This window comes from Spea bombifrons, chromosome 12 (assembly GCF_027358695.1).
Source record: "Spea bombifrons isolate aSpeBom1 chromosome 12, aSpeBom1.2.pri, whole genome shotgun sequence".
Lineage (NCBI taxonomy): Eukaryota > Metazoa > Chordata > Amphibia > Anura > Pelobatidae > Spea > Spea bombifrons.
In genome coordinates, this window is record NC_071098.1 from 10,183,589 (window position 1) to 10,209,357 (window position 25,769).

General features: G+C 41.8%; 2 protein-coding genes across 7 annotated transcripts in view; both read left to right on the forward strand.

The window, feature by feature from the left end:
* The first annotated feature begins 882 nt into the window (after positions 1-882).
* ENO1 (enolase 1) lies at positions 883-9,227 on the forward strand. 2 transcript variants are annotated; one of them, XM_053452305.1, is made up of 11 exons: positions 883-982; positions 3,005-3,100; positions 3,638-3,696; positions 4,878-4,947; positions 5,348-5,481; positions 5,576-5,798; positions 6,776-6,973; positions 7,336-7,537; positions 7,879-7,987; positions 8,076-8,134; positions 8,797-9,227. In XM_053452305.1, exons 1-11 carry the CDS (start codon positions 898-900, stop codon positions 8,864-8,866), a joined length of 1,305 nt encoding a protein of 434 aa, XP_053308280.1. In that variant the 5' UTR covers positions 883-897; the 3' UTR covers positions 8,867-9,227. The 2 variants fall into 2 exon arrangements, with proteins under 2 accessions (XP_053308280.1, XP_053308279.1); XM_053452304.1 differs by lacking the exon at positions 3,638-3,696 and adding an exon at positions 3,980-4,038 and having other exon boundaries at positions 888-982.
* A 10,533-nt stretch (positions 9,228-19,760) lies between these two features.
* RERE (arginine-glutamic acid dipeptide repeats) overlaps positions 19,761-25,769 on the forward strand; it is a 127,939-nt gene continuing 121,930 nt past the window's right edge. For 4 of the 5 annotated variants that reach the window (XM_053452294.1, XM_053452292.1, XM_053452297.1 and 1 more), the window contains exon 1: positions 19,761-20,031. The gene's annotated coding sequence lies outside the window, so the exon portion shown is untranslated. The remainder of the gene's footprint in view (positions 20,032-25,769) is intronic. The other variant, XM_053452295.1, reaches the window with a different exon arrangement.

Sequence of the window (25,769 nt, forward strand, 5' to 3'; positions counted from 1 at the left end):
CTTTGCTAATCCATTAACCCTTTTTTGGCAGATAAAACATGTCTGCCAGATGCATGATTTAGAGGGACGTAGTTGGTATTATGGATGCAGTGATGGCGAGCACGCCCTGCTGCGTTCAGCTACGTGTAGGCATGGATGTGCTGAATGGCAGAAATCTGAGTGCTAACCGCCTGCTATTGGCTAAATCCGTGGCTTTTATTAGGGCGGCTTTGATCTTCACCATTGGTTTGCCGTTTAAAAAAAGTGAGCCTGTGACAGACAGGGTTAACTGTTCTGGGAAATGCTGCATTGCTGTGACGTGCAGGAGGAGGTGCTGCATGCAAGGGAGAGCAAGCGAAGGTCGGGCACAAGGACATTTTGCTTACTGTACAGCGTCTGCAGCAGCAAAGCTGGATGTAAAGAGCCCGACCTGTTAAACTGATGTATATGTTCTGTGTGTTGGTGCCGGCTCAGCTCCTCACTTTCCTCTCGTTCTAGTGCTAGCAGTCGTTTAGCAAATGTTTGTCTATGTTTTAAGCAAAATGTCACCTGTTGGAACATTGACCTACTTCCCTGTCTGGTGTCTGTCTACATTTTTATAACGTGGGATTCGATGTCAGATGTAATTTCTGTGTTCATCTGGCCCACCTGTTTCTAGGTGGAAAGTCTTTTTGCATCTGTCCTTATTTCCTAGTATACAGGTGTATATACCTCCCTGTGCTGAGATGTGACACTTCACCTTCACACTTCACAATTCGTTCATTTAGGAAACTTGATTTTCCAGCTGTATTTTCTCTGCCCTTTGATAAGCAAATGTAAACTTTCACAAAGATCCTTAAGTGTGTTCCTATGATGGTAATGATTTGTGTAATAGGTTACCTCTAACTTTATATTCCTCAACCTTCACAGAACATCACCATGTCTATCCTGAAGGTCCATGCCCGTGAAATCTTTGACTCCCGTGGGAACCCAACAGTAGAGGTTGATCTGTATACAGGCAAAGGTTGGTAATGTGCTGTTACAGAAGAAAGTGGTCGACATCCATGCCCAATTCTAAAGGGCTGTCCATTGAAAGCGTCAAATAGTCATACAAGCCACTACGATCATGTTTAACACACTGCTGGAAATGACAGAGTTCTTTTTGAGGATCAGAAAGCTTGTGATTGGGCATCCTATTCAGTATTGCCCAATGAAGGGCATCTGTTTCTGACTCAACAATCCGTAGTATACGTAGATGCACACACAGCCGTCTCCTAAAGACAAAATGTATGCATCCTGTATGCCAGGGCTCGACAAATCCCAGGTCGCCATGGCGACTGATAATTTTGTCCTGGCGCCTAGGTGTTTGTGAGCCAAACCTATAATTGGGTTTAGGATCCAGATCCCCCGCGGCGTTGCAGGGGACTTGGATCCTCCTTTCCGGCAGCAGCGGGCGTCTGTGCAATGCAGACAACCCTGCTGCTGCAGGCGGCTCCGCCCACCCTCCTCACTGAACGGGGCTGTCACCTCCCACGAAGGTCACTGAGTCGCGCTGGCCAGCTGACTCAATTCTATTTCGGCTCAACGGGGACGGCTTATTAAAATGCTGCCCCTGTCGATTCGAAATAGAAGTGAGTCCGCCGGCGCCACTCAATAACTTTCACGGGCGGCACCAGCGCTGCTCAGTGACCTTTGTGGGCGGTGCCAGCCCTGTTCAGTGAGGAGGGTGGAGCCGCTGGCAGCAGCAGCGGGAATCCAACAGAGTGCACATCGGGGTCAGGTAAGTGGAAGTAACTGGGGGCATGCTTGGCAGTGGGAGGCTGGGACAAAGATGGCTATGGGAGACTGGGGGCAAAGGCAAACTCTGTCCCCAGTTTCCTATAGACAGCTTTGTTACTAAATAGCTTCCCATAATCTCATGTTTAGTGACAGATGCCTATGGGAGACTGGGGGCAAAGGCAAACTCTGTCCCCAATTTCCTATAGGCATCTTTGTCACTAAACATGGGACTATGGGAAGCTATTTAGTGACAAAGATGCCTATAGGAAATTGGGGACAGAATTTGCCTTTGCCCCCAGTCTCCCATAGGCATCTGTCACTAAACATGAGATTATGGGAAGCTAAGGCAAATTCTGTCCCCAGTTTCCCATAGGCATCTTTGTCACTAAACATGGGACTATGGGAAGCTATTTAGTTACAAAGATGCCTATGGGAAACTGGGGACATAGTTAATTAATGGGATTAATTAATAGTAATTAAAAGTATGCACTGGTGCTTTTTAGTGTGGGCAAAGTGTGAGTGCTGGGGCAAAGTGAGGGCTAGGGTAAAGTGTGAGACTGAGTGCTGGGGCAAAGTGTGGGTGCTGGGGCAAAGTGTGAGTGTAGGGCAAAAAAAAGTCCTGGCTCCTAACTTTTTTAGTTGGCTCCTAGATTTAAAAAAATTTGTCAAGCCCTGCTGTATGCTCCTTTCCTAAAGATACAAGAGCTGCATTTAAGGAGTCTGATATATTCCATGCCTCTTGGAGCCGCTGTTCAAGAGAACACAGCAGGTCACTCACTTCTGTTATTTCAATGAAACTGTTAAATACCCAACAATCAAAGGACTACTGTCCATAAAGCTATGGAAATTTCCGTTCATTGTGATGGTTCAAATATTGCCTAAAAGCAGCTCTAGCCTTCTGCGGACTTGTCTCTGGGCCAGACTAGCCCTTCTGGAATATTAAAAGTATCCTCTGCCCTATTGGTGTTATGTTTAGGAATCTGTCCGCTTTCATTAGCTTTGCTATTTCAGCCACTAATGTGTTCGGGCATTTGTTATGGTAACCCAACAAGTCTCGTTGTGGCCAAATGATCACCAACAAAGCTTTAATTGAATTGTGCTCTTTGCATGGATCTGAAGAGGAATTTCTAATGAGGTCAGCATAGTATATAGCACACTTGGGTTGAAAATTAGATGTACAACTGGGTAGAGCCTGGATTTCATTGGGAGTGTTGGCTTTAAATGTTTAACTGTTTCTGAGCTCAGACCCTCTTTTTCTGTCTCCCAGGTCTGTTCCGGGCAGCTGTTCCTAGCGGTGCATCCACCGGTATTTATGAAGCCCTTGAGCTCAGGGACAATGACAAAACTCGCTATCTCGGCAAAGGTAAAAACCATTTTTTTGTAGTACATTGAGCACTCTATATTGAGTATTCTATGTATTCATTAATAAAATCTCGTGATCACTTGTGCAGCCTCTGGCTATTCTAAGCATATAATATGGACAATATGTGCACAAAGGTTGGGGTGGGGGGGGTTTAAAAAAAGGAATATTTTCTGCTAGAGAATGTTTTGACAACTCTGGGGTTTAAGTGGTGCCAGACATATACTGATGAGACATGAACACGGAACTGGCTGCCAGATGCCCAAACTGGCTCTGTACAGACAGCTTGTGTCCACCAGGTGAAACCCTAGATACCTGGGTGCAGTTCCTGGTTGCCATGGTAACTTATCGGGTTTGTTCTAGTTTAACTTTATATTTTTCTATGTATGAAAAAGGTGGGGACTGGGATGTCCAGCTGGGTTTCTGATCACAAGATTGATGCATAAATAGTTGGTCTGATTAAGCCAGCCTTAATCACGTGATCTAATTGGCATACTACTGTATTAAGGTTGTCTTATCACGTTTCCTGTTTGCTCTCAGGTGTGAAAAGAGCTGTGAAATATGTAAACGAGTTTCTGGGACCCGCTTTATGCACCCAGGTAATGGGAGTCTGTGCCTTCTCAGACTTCCCAGTGCATGGGTTTGACACTAACTTCTCCTAGATGGCATTCCTAGACGGCAAACTACCCAGTATTGCATACACTGGGACAGAGGGGGGCATAGGGGAGACACTTTGCAATGGTCTCAACTTAAAGGCATTGAAACTATGATTAAATGACAAAAGAATACAAAGGAGCTGCATGTGGAGATGTTGGTCTAGGAATGCCTCTGGAGCATGCCAGTGTGATCAGTGCAGTGATTGAATGTGCTTGTCCCTTCCAGGTGTCTCTAAAGCAGTTGATCACATCAATAATACCATTGCACCAGCACTGGTTGGAAAGGTATGGGTTCCTGTTCTACTAATTCTCCTAATGCTGCCCTCCTGTGCAGTAGGGCAAAGCTCTGCATTGGATACATGTACTTGAGTATTAACTGCATTTAGTGTGAATGTCTGTGTTTAGGACAGGCTTTGGGAAGGGCTTGGTGGGTTGTTGTGCATATGTAAGCAGTGTTACACAATCTGTATAAAGAGCAATCGTGGAGCAAGAGATCTACATAAGCCATCGCCCTGTGAATAGCAATCCCCATTACGCTCAATGCACCTGCACCGTACAAATACTATTGACTCATTGCAGCCAGGTGAGTTTTTATTGCAAGGTTGCTGCCACCGAAGCACTTATCCAAAGATAGATAATAATATATGTGTATGTAATATATACTAACCAACCAACCAGTGTCTACTAAGCTGCAAAAACTATAGAAACTTGCATGTGAAGCAACTTGCTGGTTCTAGATGTACAGCGGCAGGTGTGACTGAAGCAGCTCGACGAGACCGTCTGGAGTCTGCAGATTAGAGCAGTAAGGAGTGGGCTGCTTTTATAGCTGGTAACTGACACCATGCTGCCCAAGGGCTCAGAAGTGTCTTCTTCCTTAGCATCTAGATTTGCTGCCAGTTATCTTTAGAACAGATTACAGCGTAGAACTAAGGCAACGAATATTAAATTCTTTCTAAGGTGCAACACTTTTTACAAGAGCCTTGCATACAAAGCATTTTTGATGGCAGTCTGGCCCTGCTGGTTTATCTTTTTCTTGGGTTTTAAGCATGTTTGCTCTTGGCTTTTTTTTTTAATCTAGACGTGATCTGGTTTTTCATAGCATATTTCTAATCTTATTTTAATAGAGTGTAACAGTCGTTGAACAGGAAAAAATTGACAAACTTATGCTGGATATGGATGGAACTGAGAACAAATGTAAGTATCCTGGATACAGCTGTCTATTCAACAAAACACAGCAAGTTGGTTGCTTCATTTCAATTAAACTGTTAAATACCCAACATGTCCCTAAAGCTATGAACATTTCGATTCTTTGTGAATGGATTGTATCTGTTCTAGCACTAAGGAGATGTACTCAAGTGCAATGTTCATTGAGTCAGGTTTGTATCATGTCTTTCATTCCAAAAACATGGAACTTAACTGAAATGGTTCACCATTGGAGCATTTAGCCAAAAAAATGCCCACATAGACCTTATAATGCACTCTATACTCTCAAAGTAAAGGCCAAACGCCAGATTACACCTGTATTTAAATAAAAGATGAATGATCAAAGCTTGTTACGTGTGTTCGTTGCTGTTTGATGCATTTTACCTCTTAGCCAAGTTTGGTGCCAATGCAATCTTGGGAGTATCTCTAGCAGTGTGCAAAGCAGGAGCAGCCGAGAAAGGTGTTCCTCTGTACCGTCACATTGCAGACCTAGCTGGAAACCCTGAGGTCATCCTCCCTGTTCCGGTAGGTGTCCATCTGTGTTCTTCTCTTCTTGCCTTTACATTGAAACTGCTACTAAATACCTTGGAAAGCTTAAAATGTGCCAACTGTTTCCCAGGCCTTCAATGTAATAAACGGTGGTTCCCATGCTGGAAACAAGCTGGCCATGCAGGAGTTCATGATCCTGCCTGTGGGAGCAAGCACTTTTAAAGAGGCCATGCGTATTGGAGCAGAGGTTTACCACAACTTGAAGAATGTCATCAAGGACAAGTATGGAAAAGATGCCACCAATGTGGGTGATGAGGGTGGCTTTGCTCCCAACATCCTGGAGAACAAGGAAGGTAAGCAATGGCTTGTTTAATTTATGTATCTCAAAATGTCCATTTGCAGATCCTGTAGCTTTATTCCAATAGTAGAAGCCCCTACTCTGGCAAGCTTGGTTTATAAGGTTAATGATTGCCACTTCAACTCCATAGACCCAGAAAACACAATGAAGTAACTACACTGTTGCCATACTTTGCACTGCTTAATGCCTGTGTGTGTGTATATGCCCCCACAATTAAAGCCAATTTTTGAATAGTGAGTGTAATACTGGTATGTGGGTCAGCTGTTACAGTACTGTAACTGTATGCTGGCAGGAAGACTTGAATTTGTGTAATATGAGATGATGACCTGATCTAAACTTAGCTCTAGGTTACTCCAAGCTTTGGGCATGCCAAATAGAACCATCGGCATTTGGAAATGACCCCACCAGAAATCCTAGCTTTACCTTTAACTTTAGTCAAGGTTTGAACTCTGTAAAGCCTGTACGCAATTATCTATTGTGTATCCAACTTCCCCCGGTCTGATCGCTGCTTAACAATGAACTAGCCATGAAGGCCAAGCAGCGGGGTAGAGATCTGGAAAGCTTTTCCCATTAAACACACATTCTAATCTAGAGGTGTGTGTGTGATACTTGCAGGTTTGGTAAAGCAGAACGTTGTCAGGCATTTAGTGTGGCAGAGTAACAAGTCCTGCCTTCTGACCAAAATCGCCAAAGCTTTTCTACCGATCTTCAGTCATGTAGTAACCAGCAAAATACTCCTGTGTGCATGATATTCTGACTGGCTTTTGACCTCTGCTCCAATGTAGCTGACTATTTACCCTTAAGAGGGAATCTTACACTTGTATCCCTTTCACTGTGAAGAATAGAGCTTTCCGTTTCATCTGATCCACTAGAGTACCCCTCCAACACAACTTGTTGGTCCCTTCTCCCATCCCATACATACTGTGTAGTCCTAATCCAGTTACATATGTAATATTTTGTGTATATACACAGCTCTGGAGCTCCTGAAGACTTCAATCAACAAAGCTGGTTACTCTGATAAGATTGTCATCGGAATGGATGTTGCAGCTTCAGAGTTCTACAGGGATGGGAAGTATGATCTGGACTTCAAGTCACCAGACGACCCAAGCAGATACATCTCCCCTGATCAGCTGGCTGATCTGTACAAGAGCTTTGTGAAGGATTACCCAGGTATGTTTGGCACAAGTATCTTAAATAAAGCAGTTTGTTTTCAATCGAAAGGTGTCTGGGGATTCAACTAACTAAGCATACTTCCCTATGTTGTGTGACTGCAATAAGGGAATGTGATGCAGAATAATCTAAAAGGTACTACTTAATTCTGGTACCTGGCTACCAGACACTGACTTAATTTGACAGGTTTGGCAGATCTAGCAGTCTCTGTATTTTAGTCCATCTTCTGCATGTATCAGTAGATGGTGTATTTTGGGGTACCAAGATAAGTGCTGGACACTCCCTGGCTTATTGGGCTTTGGTTTTAGCTTTCTTTTAGGTGGTTTAAGGACTTTTTAGTAATGTTCCTCTTCCTGCTCTAGTTGTTTCCATTGAAGATCCATTTGACCAGGATGACTGGGCAGCCTGGTCAAAGTTTACAGGCAGCGTTGGAATCCAGGTAGTTGGTGATGACCTGACTGTGACCAATCCCAAGCGTATTGCCAAGGCAGTGGAAGATAAGGCATGTAACTGCCTGCTTCTTAAGGTCAACCAGATCGGCAGCGTCACAGAATCCTTGCAGGCGTAAGTAAAGGCCCATTAGGCTGTAGATTAAATATGCAACTCCAAATAAAGTTAAGCATCTTTACTTTTGTACACAAAAGCTGTATACTAAAAAATTAATTGCATGCTTTGTAAGTATATAGCTGCTAAACCAAGTATTTGGTTTAACTACGTAAAGTGCCATAGCTGGGTAATGGTAGATTCTGCAACTGCCAATGCTACATATTATGAAGCCATTTTAAACATTTGTTTTTTAGTAGCAATGTCATCTTCTTTTACCAGTCTCTTTACAACTTGAGATTCTTAATAGAGGGAAACTGCCTAGTACATCTGTGAATGATAAATGCATTGTCCTCCTGCAGATGTAAGCTGGCTCAGTCCAATGGCTGGGGAGTGATGGTTAGTCACCGTTCTGGAGAGACTGAAGACACATTCATCGCTGATCTGGTGGTTGGCCTTTGCACTGGACAGGTAAGATTTGGTGAAATGGGCGAATCACTATCTTGGGTAAGCATTAACAAAATGGGTGTATAATAAATAACTTGTATCTTTGTTGTAGATTAAAACTGGTGCCCCATGCAGGTCTGAACGTCTTGCAAAGTACAACCAGTTGCTCAGGTGAGTAGGTGGGATGTAATCGGTATGATCTTTTAATCTAGTATTTGGCAAACCCAAAGTTCATATGGATTTCCATATGAAGTTCCTTCATGCGAAATTGTTCTAGGGTAAGGCATGTTATATTGGCGTTTCATCACATGCCCATGGCTGTAACATTGAAAGCTCAGGAACTCCGCTTAATCCCTGCTTAGATTTCCCCCCCCCACAATAAGCCTTATGCCATCATAATGTCTCCCCATTGACTCTGGCATCCTAGCCTGCCATGCAACACTTATGGGTCCAGTGCTGACACTCTAGATGGAAGTGAAGGGCATTACTATGTATTATATACCTGGCTAAAACGGCGTTAAGGTTTTAAAGACCAGTCTAGGAGGGCAAATTTTGCCCAAAAGATGAAATTGTTAATGTAGTTGGCATAAAATGACTATATGTACACAGCCTTCATACAGATATCTGATGGTTAAAACACTAAAAATAAGCATATTAAAAGCACTAGGGCAGCAGACTTGTTTTCTGTTTTTCAGAACTGCTTGGAACTTTAGACACAAGCGACATTTCTCAGGATTGCAAAATCTGCAGATAGACTTTGTTCTCTGCAACGCGGTTAGATGTGAACAAACAATCTGAAATGTTAACTGCTTCACACTTTATTTTTTTAATAGGATTGAGGAGGAGCTGGGCAGCAAGGCACGCTTTGCTGGCAAAAACTTCAGGAAGCCAGTCTTCAACTAAATGGATATCTTAATCAAAGCACTTATCCACCTGATGTAGTCACCATAACCTAGAGGAGAGGCGTGAACACTTCTGTGCTGGAGAGGCTTATTCTTCGGCAATAGTAGTCATGGTTCATCCCGAGCCTCATCACTATCCTGATTCTGACCTTCCAGTTCCTGAAGCTTTGCTGCTCATTAGGACGATTCCTTGTTTGTCACTCTCGGTGCCTGCATGTTGTCTGTTTCTTATTGTGGTTATGGTCCTGAACACTTCAATCTGGTCTAATGTTATCATCAAGTTGTGTTGCAGTTTATCGGGAGGCTAGTTAATGGTCAGGTAACTGTAGTTTACAAAGAGCTAATAAACTGTTTTGAAGGTGTCTTTGTGTTAATCTTCATTTGGTTTTACATGACAGATCAGCTTGTTCTGGCTATTGCTTCTGCACCAGAAACGTGTAACAGCCACGCAGCATGCACATTAAAACACAAACTATACAAATAACCCCGTGCAAGAATGACACCCAAATAAGTGAACTCGCATTAAAAAAAAATGGATAAACTTACAGAAATAACTCATATTTAATCTATTGGCCACCTCTTAGAGATATATTCTTTGGTTAGTTATTTGTGCACACTAAAAAAAAAAAAAACTCCTTACAAGAAGTGGAACTATGGGCATTTGTATGTATTTGCTATCTGGGTTTTTTTATAGTATAGCCTTGAAATTGTAGTCTTTTATGGCACCTGGCTAGAATATTTGCCAATTTTGACTGCAATTGAAAGTACAAGTACTCTGCATGGAACAGCCCTTGTAAGCAGTCACTGTAGCTGGCTGAACGCAGAAAGTCTGCTTAATTCTTGAAAGACTATTAGGTGTTTGTCAAAGGTAAATTACTTTTACAGAATTAGCACAATCTGTAGCACACAATGTAATACACTGATGCTATGGAGTCGTATTGGAATCGGCTGGATGCTGACCAGTGGTCATCCAAGGATGTTAAAAGCTGTTCGTTGGCCACACTAGCAAGCTACACGTAAGACAAAAAAAACAAATAGGTGCGTCGGCCAAAACATGTATTTAACTTGGTTGACATAATTCTGACAAGGTAGGGAAATCCACAATCTCAAGTTTAAGAAATATAAGTTTCTGTAAGAAGTCTGAAGAGTGTAAAAAGGTTTACACTGGACGGTTTCATTGTGTATCCTACCTAGATCTTCTGATAAGGAAGTAAGAAAAGCAATAATTGCTAGAATAAGGGCGTGCTGGGTTGTAGCCGTTTGGCTGACTACCACTTGTTATAGATATAATGTGAAATTAGGAGAAACGACCTAGAAGTTTGATTTGGTCCATTTCTACCCTATTTGAACAAATACTGTGAACAATGCAAACTTAACGTTCATTGAATGGTAATTTATAAAAATTCTCTTGGGTAAAACCTCACCGTATGGACAGTTTATATTGCCCACAGGAAAAAGTACAGAAATACCAGTCCGAACACTAACCGTTTGCATACCCTGGTCAACCACATCAACCTTCTATATCCCAATCTCCATGCTGGCCAAGTTCTTCTGCCTGTTCTCCAGCCCCGGTACTTATTTTCCCTCCCTCAGCTGTCCTGCCCGCTGTGTTTTCAACTCTTTCATCCATATTGTTCCTTCACTCTGCTTTTTTTTTATGCCTTTTATTAGAAATGTGGCTGCTTCAAGCAATGTTAATTTATGCAACAACTACAATCATTAAACCCTGGTAGCCTGAGAACTTTAAATAAGATAGTACTTGGTATATTCGAGATATAAACCCCCATCAGTAATAGGTTTACTCATTTAGTTACGTTGTACCAGCATCCACTGGGTTATTGGACAAAGTTGAAAAATGATGTACCGTATTTGGCTTCTTGCTGGTTTGGGACAAGTTACTGTATGACTACAGACAGAACAGAATTTGACTTGGTTATGGATATAAAGGATTTTTAGATCAATGGCTTTTTCCAATAAATTTGCCATATAGCCATACAATGAATTACTTTGAGGCCTTGTAACATATAATAAATAAACCTCACACTGCCTGTTCTCAGCTCCATTGATTTTTGGCCATAGTAGTTAGAATCAGCTTTCAAGGTAACTCCTATATTCAAGGTTGCGAATTAAATGGAGCATTTGCCGGGGGATGTCAGCAGTGCAATGTATTGATCCATCTGAAAACTGCTGCCCGCAGGGCTCCATAGTTTGCTTCTGCCCGGCCCTGTGCGAACTTAAAAGGCGAGCACCGGGATATGATGTCATACTCTGGTCCTCCGCAGTAAGGACAGTGATGTGAAGGAGCTGGCACTGGGTTAGGACTATGGAAGTGTCATAGATAAATATGCTTCTCATTGGAAGACACTATTCTTGAACACAGAATAGATTCTACACTCAATGTATCTCTTAGTGTTTTAGACTTCAATTTCAGTCTTCTGGAATCAAGAGAAAACTAAGGTAGAACTTGCCATATTTGGTCTATCAATAACGTGACTACTTGTTTAGCGAAACCTTGCAATCTGTCGACTTTGTGAAAGTCTGTATTTAAAAAAAAAACAAAAAAAAAAAAACATTAAAATCATGAGTTCTCCTATGGCTGCTGTTCGACTCAATTTTACTGATCTTTGACCAGCCTCAGGATTGTAGAGAAGCAAGACATAGAACATTCCTATTAACCGGCTGTCTCCGGAGACTTCTAAGGGTTTGCATTTTCAGAGACAATCACACAAACTCTAGGACAGGCTATTAGTTTATCAGTCTGCCTTAATTAATATTTTATTTAAAATGTTAGTCCATAAGCACTAGAGGGCACTGGCTGCCTGTGATACTGGCTTCCAATGAATTAAGCAATCAAGTGAGTATTTTAGCCTGGTAAATTGTCAGATTTACTACTAATCTAAAGTAAAATATAATTTTTCAGAAATACAAAAAGATATGATTTAAAAAATACTCATGTATTGCAACAAAAAAAAAGATTCCTTGTGCTTCTACATACTGAGTTTGATGAAAATCTACAGTATAAAAGCAAAATTCCAATTTATTTAGCCATTTTGCTACATTTTAGATTGTATGTACATGGGCTCCCTCTACTGGTAATGTCACATTTTACACTCACAAAATATCACTTTTTTCCTGCTTTACTTCCCCTGCATGCAGATCCGCAGCTGTATTATTAACAGCAGTCAGGGCTTGTATAGCAGCACAAATACCATAATAATTTGCCATGAGGTGCAACAAGCTTGAGACCCCTGTGTCTACAATGAGCAAAGTGTTTCCACATTCCATAGGAATAAATGCATTAGTCTTAAGCGGTGACGTCTTCTAGCCAAGGCTGACCAGGACAGTGGGACAGATGGGGCCACAGATGCCGCTAACCTGGGTTAGACTTAGAGTAGCGCTGAAGGTAAATACATCACTGGTCTTCAGCCAAATTTATTTTCTTGACTCTGCATCTTGACATTTGCTTAAATTATTTTTAGTTTGACCGCAAATTACATTGCTGATAGCGTGTTGATCTCCTCGATATACTGTACTAGAGCAGCCCATTCTCCATTTGCCCTGCAACCATGAATTTCACAGTCAGCATATGAGATGGTTGCAGGAGAAGACAGCTGTCCTCTGACGGCACAAGCTTTCACAGACCGATGGAGCACAAAGCTGAACTGCTGGAGATTTGGGTCAAGGTGGGTCACATGGACTCCATGTGGAGTTTATGTGCATGTGTCAAGATCTTACACTTATGATATATAAGGCTCATGCATCTTCTAATCTCATTACCTTTACATCATCTTATATGCATACCCGGGAACTCTCCAGGTTTTAGTTGGAGACCCCGGGAGGCACACCACTTCTCTGGCTCTTCGGGTTAACACCCAAATGTTCCGGATGGGATCGGGCTCTGTGCCGTTTCCGATACTAACATGAATATTGGAAGGTTTTCACATTTTTTCTTGTCTGTCTTTCTTATTATTTTGATATTTATTCTTGAAACATTTGTAAGAGTTTACATATCACTTCCGTTGATTTAGTTTAAATTTGTTTCTGCAGGCTCTGGTGATGATGATATTTGGGGATATCCTCTGTATATTGGCCTGGTTTATGATGATAGAGGACAGTGAACAATCTCAACTAGATATAACTGATGATCTACTGGTAGAAACAGGAGAGCTAAGAGAGGGTGAGGAGATGACGGATGGGGAAGCCTCACCAAGGCCGAGATGGAGCAGGAGAAGGAGAGAAACCATTCCCCATTGTAGCACATGTTTGGGTTGGGTGGGCTTGACAGATTTCATCAGCATCCTGAAGACTGAGTGAAAATCCCAAAACTCCAGAGACAGAAAATATTTTATATTACCGAAGGCAACGAAAGGACACTTCATCATATAATGCGGAGGATGAGACACCCGGAGACTGCAGCGTGAGTCTTTCAGAGTACATGCAGGGTCAGCCCATACTTATCCTGCAACCATCAATTTCAGTCGGTGTCTAAGGAGATGCTTGCAGAGGGCCGCCAGCTGCCCTCTCTGCCAGCACCAAGCGTTAGAAGATAATAGGCCACAAAGAGCTGAACTGCTGGAAGTATAGGTCAGTCTTGCAATGTGTTCTTTATGAGCTTGTCACAAATTAAAATGCTCGACTAATAAAGCTTATACGTCTCTCAGTGATGTTCCATCAGTTTATGCGCCTCCCTAACCCCATCTACATTTCCTTGCAGGAGCAAGAATTAAACAATATGTGCCTCTCTGTATATGTGCTCCATGCTATGTAACCATACCAGGGAAGACTCCGGGTGAAGCACCGCTTCTCTGGGTCTCCATGGAGAATCCCCGGGTCACAGGAGCGGCGTTGAGGCACGCCCCACTCCCCTTCCAATCACATTCGATTATCCTGCAGTTGGGGCTAGCCCGGCACGCCAAGTCAGCGGACTGGCTAGTGACTTTAGCAGGACCGCCCACCGGCATTAACAGACCGCCCACTGGCCTCAGTAGACCCACCCACCCACCTACATCCTGAAGAGGGAGGGCTCCGCATATACATAACTTAACCTGCCCCTATCACCAATTATACCCAGCATGACGGTGCAGCATGTACAGTATTTGTACCAAATCTCTATGAATGAAGATATTAAGGATCTCTGCAGTATTCAGTAGGCTGTATATCTATCTGTCTGCCTCCGAAAGGAACATCACAGAACTATTCTTTTTATATAACACATATTTAGTTTGACTATTTACCACTTTGTCTTTCCTCAAGATGCCTCCATTGTATGGATACGTGTTTTTACACTTGTCTTATTCTGAAGCGGCAGTGCATTTTGGAATAAAATGTGATTTTTTATGTACACAGTTAGGCATCGGTGCACTTTATACTGAAATGTCATCTAAATCATTAATGTCTTGAGGATACATCTCCTGCTGAAAAATGTCATTTAGCAATCCTATCAAAGCATCAGCCACATCAAAGGGCAAAGCAGAATATTCTGAGCGAGAGAGACGGGTTATAGCCGAGGCTGAGCTGTGCGTAGGTCCATAGAACGCGCGTGGCCACAATGATCCTTAATTCTATGACTGCATCCAGAACCTTCCTACCCAAAACTGGTCCATAATTACTTGCGGTATCGTTATCAAGGGTCAGCATCTGATTTCTATTAGTATAACGGTCTTATCCTTGGGTGTGTGTTTGTGTGGGATCTTTGTAGAACGTCTGTAACTAAATGCATGTTAATAATGAATACTTAAATACTCTAAAGCGATCTGATCTGCGCTGATCTAATCAGGATAAGGGAACCAGACCCAGGATAAGGGAACCAGACCCAGGATAAGGTTTGCTGATTATGCAGGATGCTGGAAACAGGCACCAGATGAGATCTTTTAGAATTCTACGAGAGTGAAGGGGATACGTAAACCGGGCTTTTGGTTTTCTCAAAAAAGGAAGAGCTATATTTTCACAGAATGAGAATATTTGAATTGATGAATTGGAAGTTCCACAACCAATTCGTCATCCCCAGTGTGACCCTGTATTACACGAGTGATTTAGGAGATTGTAACAGAACACGCTTCTTTGAACATATATGGTCTGGGATGTGTTAGGAAGAGGTGACACATGTAGTTATGTATCTGCGTCTCTCTCTCTCTCTATATATATATATATATATATATATATATATATATATATATATATATATATATATATATATATATATATATACAGATGTAAAGGTTCATGGATACACTAAACATACCATGCATCGCCTCTGACTTCTTTCATTGCTCTAATCCCCATGTTTCTCTTGGCTGTCTGCACCTATTTGAAAAAGTTATTAGGTGTTTTATAGATTGCCAGACATTTGATTGGAGATTACATTGGCTGTTTTAAGACTGACTGGCTGGTTAATAAAGATGAGACAAGTGGGAATAGGAAAAGCATTTGGCTGCATCGCCGAGAAAGAGGCCAATGCCGAGGTAGCGGAAAGAGAGAAAACTCTCGCTGCAAACCAAACGCAGGAACCGAGCGTAAAAATATAGCCTACATCAAGTAATACGAGCGCACGCTAAGAACACGCTGCCAAGTGACGACAACTTGCTCCATAAAACGATCCATTCCGTATAAAAGATTGTGTTTCTAGACACGGTAACCCAACAGACATTATCGAGAAGGTCCAGAGGTTAGCCTACCTTGTGAGACATTTAGACGTGTGATGTACTAAACTGATTTATCACAAACCAGCCTAGTGCTCCTATAAATTACCATATTTAAGGGAATAATAATGTCAAATAAGTACGGCCATGGAAGGTAAAACAGTGAACCCCTATAGCTCCCCAACATGTGCGGTGGTAGCCTTATGGAAGCCACAGCATGGCTGCTATTTCACAAAAAGGTATTTTACACAAAATAATTTTGCCTGGTTCCATGTAACTCCCAGACCTGACCTAGCTGGGCTCCGGTCCCATCAGACACAAACACCATAAGTGTAGAATGATGAGCATGACTGTTGGAACTGGCACTCCATTCTCCGAATAAATACTCCGGTTCTGCAAAACACACTTGACCTTAACTGTAAAGCTGCTTCACGCGTTATTTTCAGCCAAGCAGAGAAACAGCTATGAAGATATAGATCTTTAGCGTAGGCAAAGTGTTCTTGGTAGGTAGGGTGCGACGGCTGTGACCCTGTTGAATCATCAATACTCGAAGGTGAGGGTTTTACACGGGCGGCTCAAACAAGACTTACTGTTATTCCTCACACAATGAGAAGTTATACCCAGCCCGCTGAATATTGGTTCTGGAGCTCAACCGAAGTCATCAGCTGCCTTGTACGTGAGCGGATACTACATTTTATTTATAGAATTTAATTTAAAAACAAACATGTTACATATTAGCATATTATTAACACAGCACAACGAATCAGTGTGATACACGCATGCCCGGCAAACACATTGCATCTCTGTAAACACTTTTATATCAGAATGGCATCTATATTTTTCTTTCAATATCTAAGAGATGCGATAATCTATTTCAGACGTCTGAAAGGAAATAAATATAAATGCATCTGTCAGTATTCATGTTTTCTGAATGTAGGCCAAATGCACTTATTCACAAACACGTGGCATTTGGGAAATCTATCGATCCGCTGCATGATTATGAACACGAAAGCTACCAAGAAAAGGTCAAGGTAAAGCTTTGCCCCTACTGCTGTCAGAAAAACTACCGATAATTTCTCTTCTACCACCAGATTTTCTATTGTATTATATGAACTGCTATAAATGCTCAGTCTAATAATCCTATCAGTCAGTTTCTGGTGATCAGGAGCACAAAGTCCCAAGGCTGCAGAGCAGTTTCCCAGCAGGTTTAGTGAGCTGGAAGGGTCCCAGAAGTCACATAAAGCTGCAGCTGCATTATAAACGGTGGGGGAGCACAGCGCCTCTAGAGGCGAGATAGGGAAGTGCAAAATGATACCCAGAACAATCACAGGGAATAGAAGAGGGAGGATAGGCAAAGAGATATTTCAAGAATGATTCAGCTACAGACACAATACACAATACTTTGTGAGACCGTGCTTTGGGGACAGTCTTACCAGTGCATCCTGGACTCACATTGCAGATAAAGAAACCTGGATATACAGTATGTTGGCTATATTCTCTCTATATTATCTAATGTGTGATATGTGTCCCTCACCTCCTTCATATTTCTGCTGCCACATCACTCAGTATTATTTCTTGTTTTATATAGCGCCTTCATATTCCACAGTGCTGCACAATGGGTTAATTTAACAAATGACACAATACTAAAATACCTATATGTTTAAGAAGGAAAAGTATTCTAATTGTTAGAAAATCAGAAATCAATGGAAAAAAATATGTAAGGAAATGTGTTTATGATGTACAAATAATTAATTTTACCAATTCTGATAGATCTTTTGCAAATGTATAAATGGTGAAAATACCTATAATATACTCAAACACCCAGTTTTAGTACACTGAGTTGTGTTTTGTATTGTATCGCTTGCATGAAGCCAATCTGTGACTTAAGTCTTAAGTTTGACAAGGGTGTATTTGTTCACGTGTAGTCGTCTATAGTCAAGTCAATCTCAAGCGTACAAAGACAATGATACACAAACAAAAACAGGAAACACAACATCTTAGACAACAACACACCTCTGCCAGCACTAGATGTATCTGCCATACTCCCGAAGTTAGTCCAGCTCCACTTGTTCTGGAATACCTTTTGTTCAAAAATGTTTATTAGTATATCATATTATACATGTATATTATCTAAAATGTTTGTTTTGTTTGAATCTAACAGGAAAGTGATGAAATGTCGTATTCTATGTCAAACAGGCGCTCCCTGATAGAAAGTTCAACTAGTCTATAGTTTTCTACCAATAGGGTAGATCAGAAAATATAGGACATGTTATATATGTTAACTCCACCAGCAAGAGTTGCATCTAGTGCAGGGGTGGGCTGGTCTGAGAGGCAGGACGGTAATTGCTACCCAGGTCAGCCCAAAATTCTTCAAAGTGGTGGCAAGAACACAGCGGGGTCACGTGATGTTACGTGATCCCGTAGTAAGAGCGTGCCAGCTAGAAAGAAGCCTTCGGGGCGAGGTAGAAGGGGAAGTGGGTAAGGGAGTGAGGAAGGGAGTAAGAGTATGCAGGTATTAGCATATGTGTTTGTGTGTGTGTTAACTGGAGTGTGCTAGTGTGTTAGTACGAGTGTGTGTTAGTTCAGTTAGTTATGCTTATGTTAGCTTGTGTATGCGTTAGCGTGAGCGTGTATGTGCTAGTGTGAGTGCGTAAGTTTGTAAAAGTGTGAGAGTCAGTGTGTTAATCTGTGTGCCGGAGCATACGTTACTCACACTTTTACAAACGCACGCACTCACACTAGCACATACACACTCACGCTAACACATACACAAGCTAACATAAGCATACCTAACTGAACACACACTCATCCTCTGGAATGCTGTCAGCCTGTCTGTCTTTACCTATTGTGTAATACACCCTAAATCCCTCCTCACCTGTTGTCTCTGTAAGTCAAATTGTTATGTTATATACTACTTGTTATGTCCTGTCTACCCATTGTACAGCACCACAGAATTTGATAGCGCCATATAAAACAATAAACAATTAATCGGGAGACAAGGAACCAATGGGGCCACTTGGCTTTTCCTACCCCTGGGGCCAGAAAGTGCCAGCCCTCTCCTGATCTTGTGAAAGTTACAGGAGCCTGCTGTAGGATTCTGATTTTTGGGGTAAAACATCATTTTAACATACTATACATAGCATAATCTTGTAAAAAATATATCTTCTGATTTTTATTGTTTCTCGTATAACTATTTCCTGGCCGGCACATTACTTCCAGAGCTCGTCCGTGGAGTAGAGGCCAGTAATCTCGCCTGGACAACGGACCTCTACAGAATCTAATGGACACATCCAGACTTCTTAGCAGTGGGTATGAGATTTGTAGGAAAATATACAAAAAAATGCAAAACTATAATAGATAAAGGCTGCAAGACAGAGTTAAAAAAGCAAAATGATAAAATAGATTTTTTTTTTTTATAATACACAAGAATGTATACTGAGCTTGGGCGGTTTGGTGATATTGTTATAAGATTATTATTTTATCATAATTAGATGAAATAAAAGATGTATTCTTTTTTTCAATATTGTGTTTTTTTTTGTCCTATCATCACGTTTTTGGAAGTAAACCAAAATAACAAATTAGCGTGACTAATAAAGACAAATATCTCGTTGATTCTAGCCATTTATGTGTTGTTGACGCGATACGCGAATGTGGATGTTCATATTCAAGGTTTATTTGGTTTTTCTTTTTTGTATGTTATGTGCTGTCACCCATTGTACAGCACTATGGAAACTGCCGGCGCTATATAAATCAATAAATAATAATAATAAACGTTATTATCACCTCCTTCTAAATACTCTCAGTCATAATAAGCCAAATAGCAAACTTACATGATGCCCTCCGTGTATCTCTTTATTCTTATCTGAACACCAAAACACGCTGTGGGGGAATGCGGGGGGCGGTCAGGTGTTTCTATAAGTTATGAATGGCCAAACAAAACCTTTGGAGGCCATTACTTCGACTGTTTGGACTACAGTTCCCGGCATGCACAGGGAGATACGTCAGGAATCCCCGGATGTTGCACTCTCTCGGTCTCTCGCCCTTGCCTGCCTTTTCTCTCTTGATTTCTTTTTTTTTTTTTTAAATCACTTTGTTGCGCTCTGTAATTGGACACAATCTGTCTCTACAGCAGGAGAGGGCGGGCAAGACTACGCGTGTCGTCCAATGAGGTGTCGGTTTGCTGGAGAATGGGCCGGGTTAGGGGCGGTTGGAGGCGGAGGAGGAGTCAGTTGGTAGAGTCTCACACAGGCACATAGAGTCTGTTCTAGGTACCGGGAGAAGCCGGCCCTCCCCCTTTATTTCAGCACCACCCCAGGAGCTATGCTGGTGCTCAGCTTACTGTGACCCCCCATACAGGCCTCAGGATACTAACCTCCGGGGGAGCGGCCCACACTCACCCTCGGAAACCTGCACATTAACCGGCCGGAGCCAAGCCAGGCCGGGCCGCCCCGAACACACCGCTTCCCCTCCTCTTTTCTTCTGTGTGGTTCACACAAAGCTGTATTGATGGTGTAGCACATCAGGGGAGGTAAGTGTCACCGGGCTTATCTTCCCCCTGGCCTGTGCGTGCGTGAGGGGGGAGTGCATGTGATTGAATGGGGGGCCCTTAACCTCTGCACTCCACACACAAAACACTCAGACACCAGCAGGCCTGTGTTGGAACAGCAGCAGCCCATGTGTGGTGGGGGTTGGTGTATTAATTGATTATTACCCATTGTCCTGGTCTATAATCACATATGTCTCTCTGTATTTAAACCAGATTATGGAAGTGACGTGCCAGGGGGCCCTAGTGTGCACTCAATGTTTATATGAGTGAGTGAGTGAGTGAGTCAGTGTGATACCAGGAGTGGGATCGTTACTCAGTATATACTATAATCACGGCCGGCGGTTTGTGTTTGTCGCTTGTAAAATGTTTATATTCTCGTATAGATTGTTTACATTGGATCTGCACCCCGCGCAGGATCCAGAATATCAGGTATCAGGCGTATGTTGATAGAAGATCTTCCATCCTGTCTACCAGCGCGTCCGACGTTGCGGAAAGTTATTATTTTTTTTTTAATTTAGTGGCTTTTCTTCCACATGTCTTTTGTCCCTCAGCTTATCCAGCCTTCTGGATGAACCGATACTGGGTTGCATTGTATGCTCACTTTCAAGATCCCCACGGCTGAAAGGAGCAGTAAAATACTTTTCACGCCACTTTGTGAACTATCCAGACTGGCCCTGGTTGCACGGCGCTTGCCGCTGTCGGTTGTTAAGTTGAAGGTTAGTGTTAGGTTGGTGCTGGGTGTGATTTGTTTTGGGTTGTCTCGCTGGATGTGTGTGAAGGCAGACAGGAAGCTGACGCACAAAGCACAAGCACAGTCTCTTTTATTGTTCTCCTGCGAGACTCTCATGTGTCTCTTGGCTTATGTTCCAGGACAGGCAACAAGGAATCTCTAGAAAATGCTTTGTTGGAGCCACCGATGAGTTAAAGTGGTTTTTAGCCACTTGTTTAGATCTGAATATTTTACTAATATAGTGTAATTCTCAAAAATATAAAAGTACCTGAAAACTATTTGTATATATTGCGCTATGTCTTACTTTTTCTAGAGGACCCTTCATTACCCTGCGCAGCATCTTCTGATAATGGATCATAAACGTATACTGTCATGTCCCATGAGAAAATGGGATTTATTCACTAAACAGTCAGTGACGATGAGTTTAAGACTTTTTTCGCAGTGCATTTGGGGTAAGGTTTGGCTTCGTCTTCCAGCAGAGCCGTACTGGGAATGGTATTGAAAAATTGTATGTTTTCTTCAGTTACTTAATCGCGGGACATGAGGTTTGTTATTTTGACAAATTTAAAGAGAGATCATCAGCGGAGGTGGTTTAGTGGCGTTGTTTTATTCTGTTGATGTGTGTGCGTGCAATCCAAGGATTTTATTCTAGATCATGACATGCTGTTTATCCAGTTAAACTTTCCATGGTTTTTGTCTACCTGGCCTAAACACACCGGGAGTTGTGTTTATATATTGGTATCTCTCAGTGTGGCGTTTGCATGTAGTTTTTACATGTGGTGAATATGCACAGGAAACATTTCTTCTGTATCTGAACTATCAGTTATTACATCTCATGAACCCTCTATTTGTAGGACACGTACGATTGCGCCGTCTTCGTTCTGCACTTCTTTGGTTTTGAGGATTTTATTTAAACCTGTATGTATACAAACATGAATGTGGAGGAAAGGAGGTCACGCAAAGTGCACATCCTACCTTCTGCGCATGGAATGTTGAAATTCGTAATGGGTTAGTTGCTGGGACAGCGATGGTAAACGTGCCTTTATTGGGAAAGTTTCAGCTGCACCTCTACTACTGACAAATTACAGAATAAAGAATACATAGTGTGTGTGTGTATAATATTACATATGTGTGTATGTATTATATATATATATATATATATATATATATATATATATATATATATGATGTGTGTGTAATATAATCTATATAGTGTGTGTGTAATATAATCTATATAGTGTGTAATGTGTGTGTGATATAATATTGTATATGTGTACTATATGTGTGTGATATATGATTTGTGTGTGTGTGTGTGATATATGATGTGTGTGTGTGATATATGATGTGTGTGTGATATAATATACTGGTATATGTGTGTGAGATAAAATTATATATGGTATAATGTGTGTGAAATAATATTATATAAGGTATATAGTGTGTGTGATATTATATATATATATGTGTGTGTGATATATAATATTATATACGGTATAGTATGTGTGTGAGTGATATAATATCATATACGGTATAGTGTGTGTGTGATATAATATTATATACGGTATAGTGTGCGAGTGATGTATAGTGTGTGTGTGTGTGATATAATATTATATACGGTATAGTGTGCGAGTGATATTATATACGGTATAGTGTGTGTGTGTGATATTATATACGGTATAGTGTGTGTGAGTGATATTATAATATATACGGTATAGTGTGTGTGTGAGTGATATAATGTTATATACGGTATAGTGTGTGTGTGTGATATATAGTGTGTGTGTAGCGACCAGCTAATGGCATTTTTCTCTCCCTTGGCCTTTTTGTGGGTCATGTGTGTGTCTGTATACGATTCAGCAGAGGTTGCTTAGTAGCTATTGATCGCAGCGAGCACACGAAGACCTCTTGGTGAGATTAACAAGGATAACTGTGGAATGGCGAGCAGACTGCGGCTGTCTTGGTTAATCGCACATCTCTGACATCTCAGGAGCAAAAACACAAGCAAGTAACCTGTAAATTGTCAAAAAGGTGACCTAGGGAGAGAATCATGGATCGCTTTACGGGAGCCGCTGAAATCTACTTATCATACGTTATGTGTTGATGGACAAAATGCCATCCCTGTTATCTTTGGAAGCCACCAAATGCCTTGTTATTGTGGGTAACAGTAATTGTTGCCATTAACAGTAATAATTGATGGTTTTAATGCTTACGGAGACTTGAGTGTTTGCTATAATTTTCTGTACAGTTCTATGTTTAGCTGCATTATAGTCTCTGTAATGATATAGCGCGCTCTGTAATATATTGGACATGTTTGTTTCCTGTTTCTGTTTGTTAGGCTTCAAGTATATCATTCTTCACATCAAGAAAGCGATATAGCGGCCTCTCAATTGGTGCTTTATGCAGTTATTGTGTTCTTTTCCTTTGGAATTTTCCTCGTTCTCCAGTAAAAGTGCATCAGCTGACTTTTCTATAGTGGTGATGAGCCCTCCATTTCAGTTCAGATGTAATAAAATGATGTTGTAATTAACTGAGAGGGTGCTAGATTAGTGGAACAGCCTCTCTGCAGAAGCGGTAGAGGCTAATACAGTGAGGGAGTTTAAACATGAATGGATAGTCATTAGGCCATCCTCAATCTAAGGCGACACTGGTTAAGACTAGATGGGCCGAATAATTCTTGTCTGCCGCCAAACGCAGTTTCCCTCTATTCCGTATTCCGTAACGTTGCGGTGGAGCGAAGCTTTACAATATTGAGAGTGCAATCTGCTTTATTATTGGGCGAGTCGAAGGCTTTTTGGCGGAAAGGGGTTAAACGTTTCGTTTTAGTCACTTCTTCCATCAAAGAGCTGTAATCTGATTTCATGCTTAGGATCTCCACCCTGGGAAATGGTCATGCTGCACTGGTAAGGAATTTCTTTTTTTTATGGGAATTAAATATAACGAGGAGGGGGGCAGTTATTAGACTGGAACCTGGGTTTTTTTTTTTGGAAACAGACTATAATTACAGCTCCGGGCTCACATATTACCTGGAACCTGAAACGTGTTAAATGATACGTGTCTTCGGAGATATGTGCTGCTAACGTGTTTTTCAGGGGTGTCATTGAGTGGTGCTGTGAACGTTAAAGTGCGAGAAGCCGTATTCGCTTTGTCTGCCTTCCAACAATGTCACTTCCACTTTCCCATCCTTCCTCTGCCCTCCATCTCTGTAGTGTGCATATTTCCCATTGATTTCCTCTCCTGCTTGCTTTCACTCATTGACTATGTTGGGGGCTGGATTAAATCCACATGGGGGCCGCATCCGGCCTGCAGGCAATCAGTTGACAGCTCTGATTTAAATCATCGCTGATGTTTTTAATACGTGAATTCAAATTAAGTATCTGCTGCACTTGGGTTGCTGTCGACTCTGTGATGTGTGAAATCACTCGAGCGGCCTTAGAATCCCTTACAAAGAGAGGCTGACAGCCAAGCGCCGTACCGGTTGTGGCCGGTGATCTCTGCGCGAGGGAAGGTGGATGTTCGTCTCACTGCGGTGTTTGCACAGCAAATAATGTTTCTGGTTTCTCATCTTCTCTCCGATTGACAATTCATTTGATGCTAGGCGGTTGGGACAAGTAAACAAAAACCTGCCCGTACTTGGCCCTGTTCAGTTAAGATCATGCGAAATGCGCCAGACTTTTTAATGTTGTCTGCCATTCCCTTGGTCGTGTTCTCATTGATTATATCCACTGCTGCTTATTAAAAGTTCTTATTAGGAAAGGGTCTACAGACTGAATTGTATTTTTATTCACTTGGATAAGAGCATGTGTTACTGATCGTTTTTTAATACAGAATCCTCGCAAACTCTTTAAAATATCTAGTACATTGCAGCCTTAAAGCAGACGTTCCACTTACAGACGTTCCATGAAAGACAGACACAATGGGTAATGCAAGGTTCTTATGGGATTGCGTTGGCGTTTGGTAGAGGGTATTTGATTTTGGAAGTAAGGAGAATAGAGAAGACTTTGGCTTTCTTGACCCTATGGGAAATCAGAATGGCTCTCAAACTGCACTATAATCTGTGTGCCTCTGCATGGAGAATGGATTCTACTAAAGTACTTTGAAATCTGATCTTCTCTTTGTCTCCAAGTCCCTAATTGGTTCAGTAACTGTTTGGGTTTGTGTGGCGTGCCTGAAACACCGGTTCCTGCTGCTATTATCTCCTATGTGTCTTAAGGCACCACAGGTTCGAGGCTCAGCATGGCCAATCAGCCGGGAGTTTTTGGTAACGTGGTGCTGAGTGGTCTCTGTTCCCATCAATGTGAAAAAGAATAGGCCATGGCCAGTAATCGTCAAAGCCATTTGTCTCGTTTTATCCTCACCTTTGGTGTATATTTTTGAATGAGTGCGTCTGTCATTTTGGAATAGAGTCAGAGGAGGGCTATAATGTGATCTGCGGTCTGGAGATAATTCTTTTGTCTGCTGCGTACATTGCAAATAAACATGTACCTATTTGATGAAAGATGAAAGGAGTAGAGAACTGTTTGGATGGAATTGTGCGTTTATTAAACGTCTTTGCCGTATTTTATATTCATATATGTTCTCCATCTTCCATTCATTTTGTTTTACCTTCCAAGACTGTGCAGCTTTGCACTTTAGAGCTAAAAGCCAGTAATATGCGATAGCGAATGGCTCATCCATTCTTATTTCTTACCTGCTCTGTAACCCTCTTATTTCAGGCGTAGATAACTATTTTGCCTTTCGTTTATGGCAGACCACCTCCTTAAGATTAATTGGAAATGTGGTGTATTATCTGACAGCTGCATTTTATCCTCGTGATTGGACGCTCCGTGCCGTTTAGCAGAAATGCTGATGCCGGCAGCGGATACCTGATTGATGTATTTCTATACCAAAGGCAGTGTGTGTCAGTGTGTCTGCCGCTTTAATAGCGCAGTCTGCTTGTACATATTTATATCGCTCTGATTGTTTGGCTTTCTGTTGATGTGGTTTTGTGATCTGCATT

Excerpts from the sequence above, each read along its gene's own strand:
- ENO1 (XM_053452305.1), top strand. The coding sequence starts at position 898 with ATGTCTATCCTGAAGGTCCATGCCCGTGAAATCTTTGACTCCCGTGGG. Across the intron at positions 983-3,004 it reads TGATCTGTATACAGGCAAAG|GTCTGTTCCGGGCAGCTGTT; the intron begins GTTGGTAATGTG and ends TCTGTCTCCCAG. Across the intron at positions 3,697-4,877 it reads GACCCGCTTTATGCACCCAG|AGTGTAACAGTCGTTGAACA; the intron begins GTAATGGGAGTC and ends TTATTTTAATAG.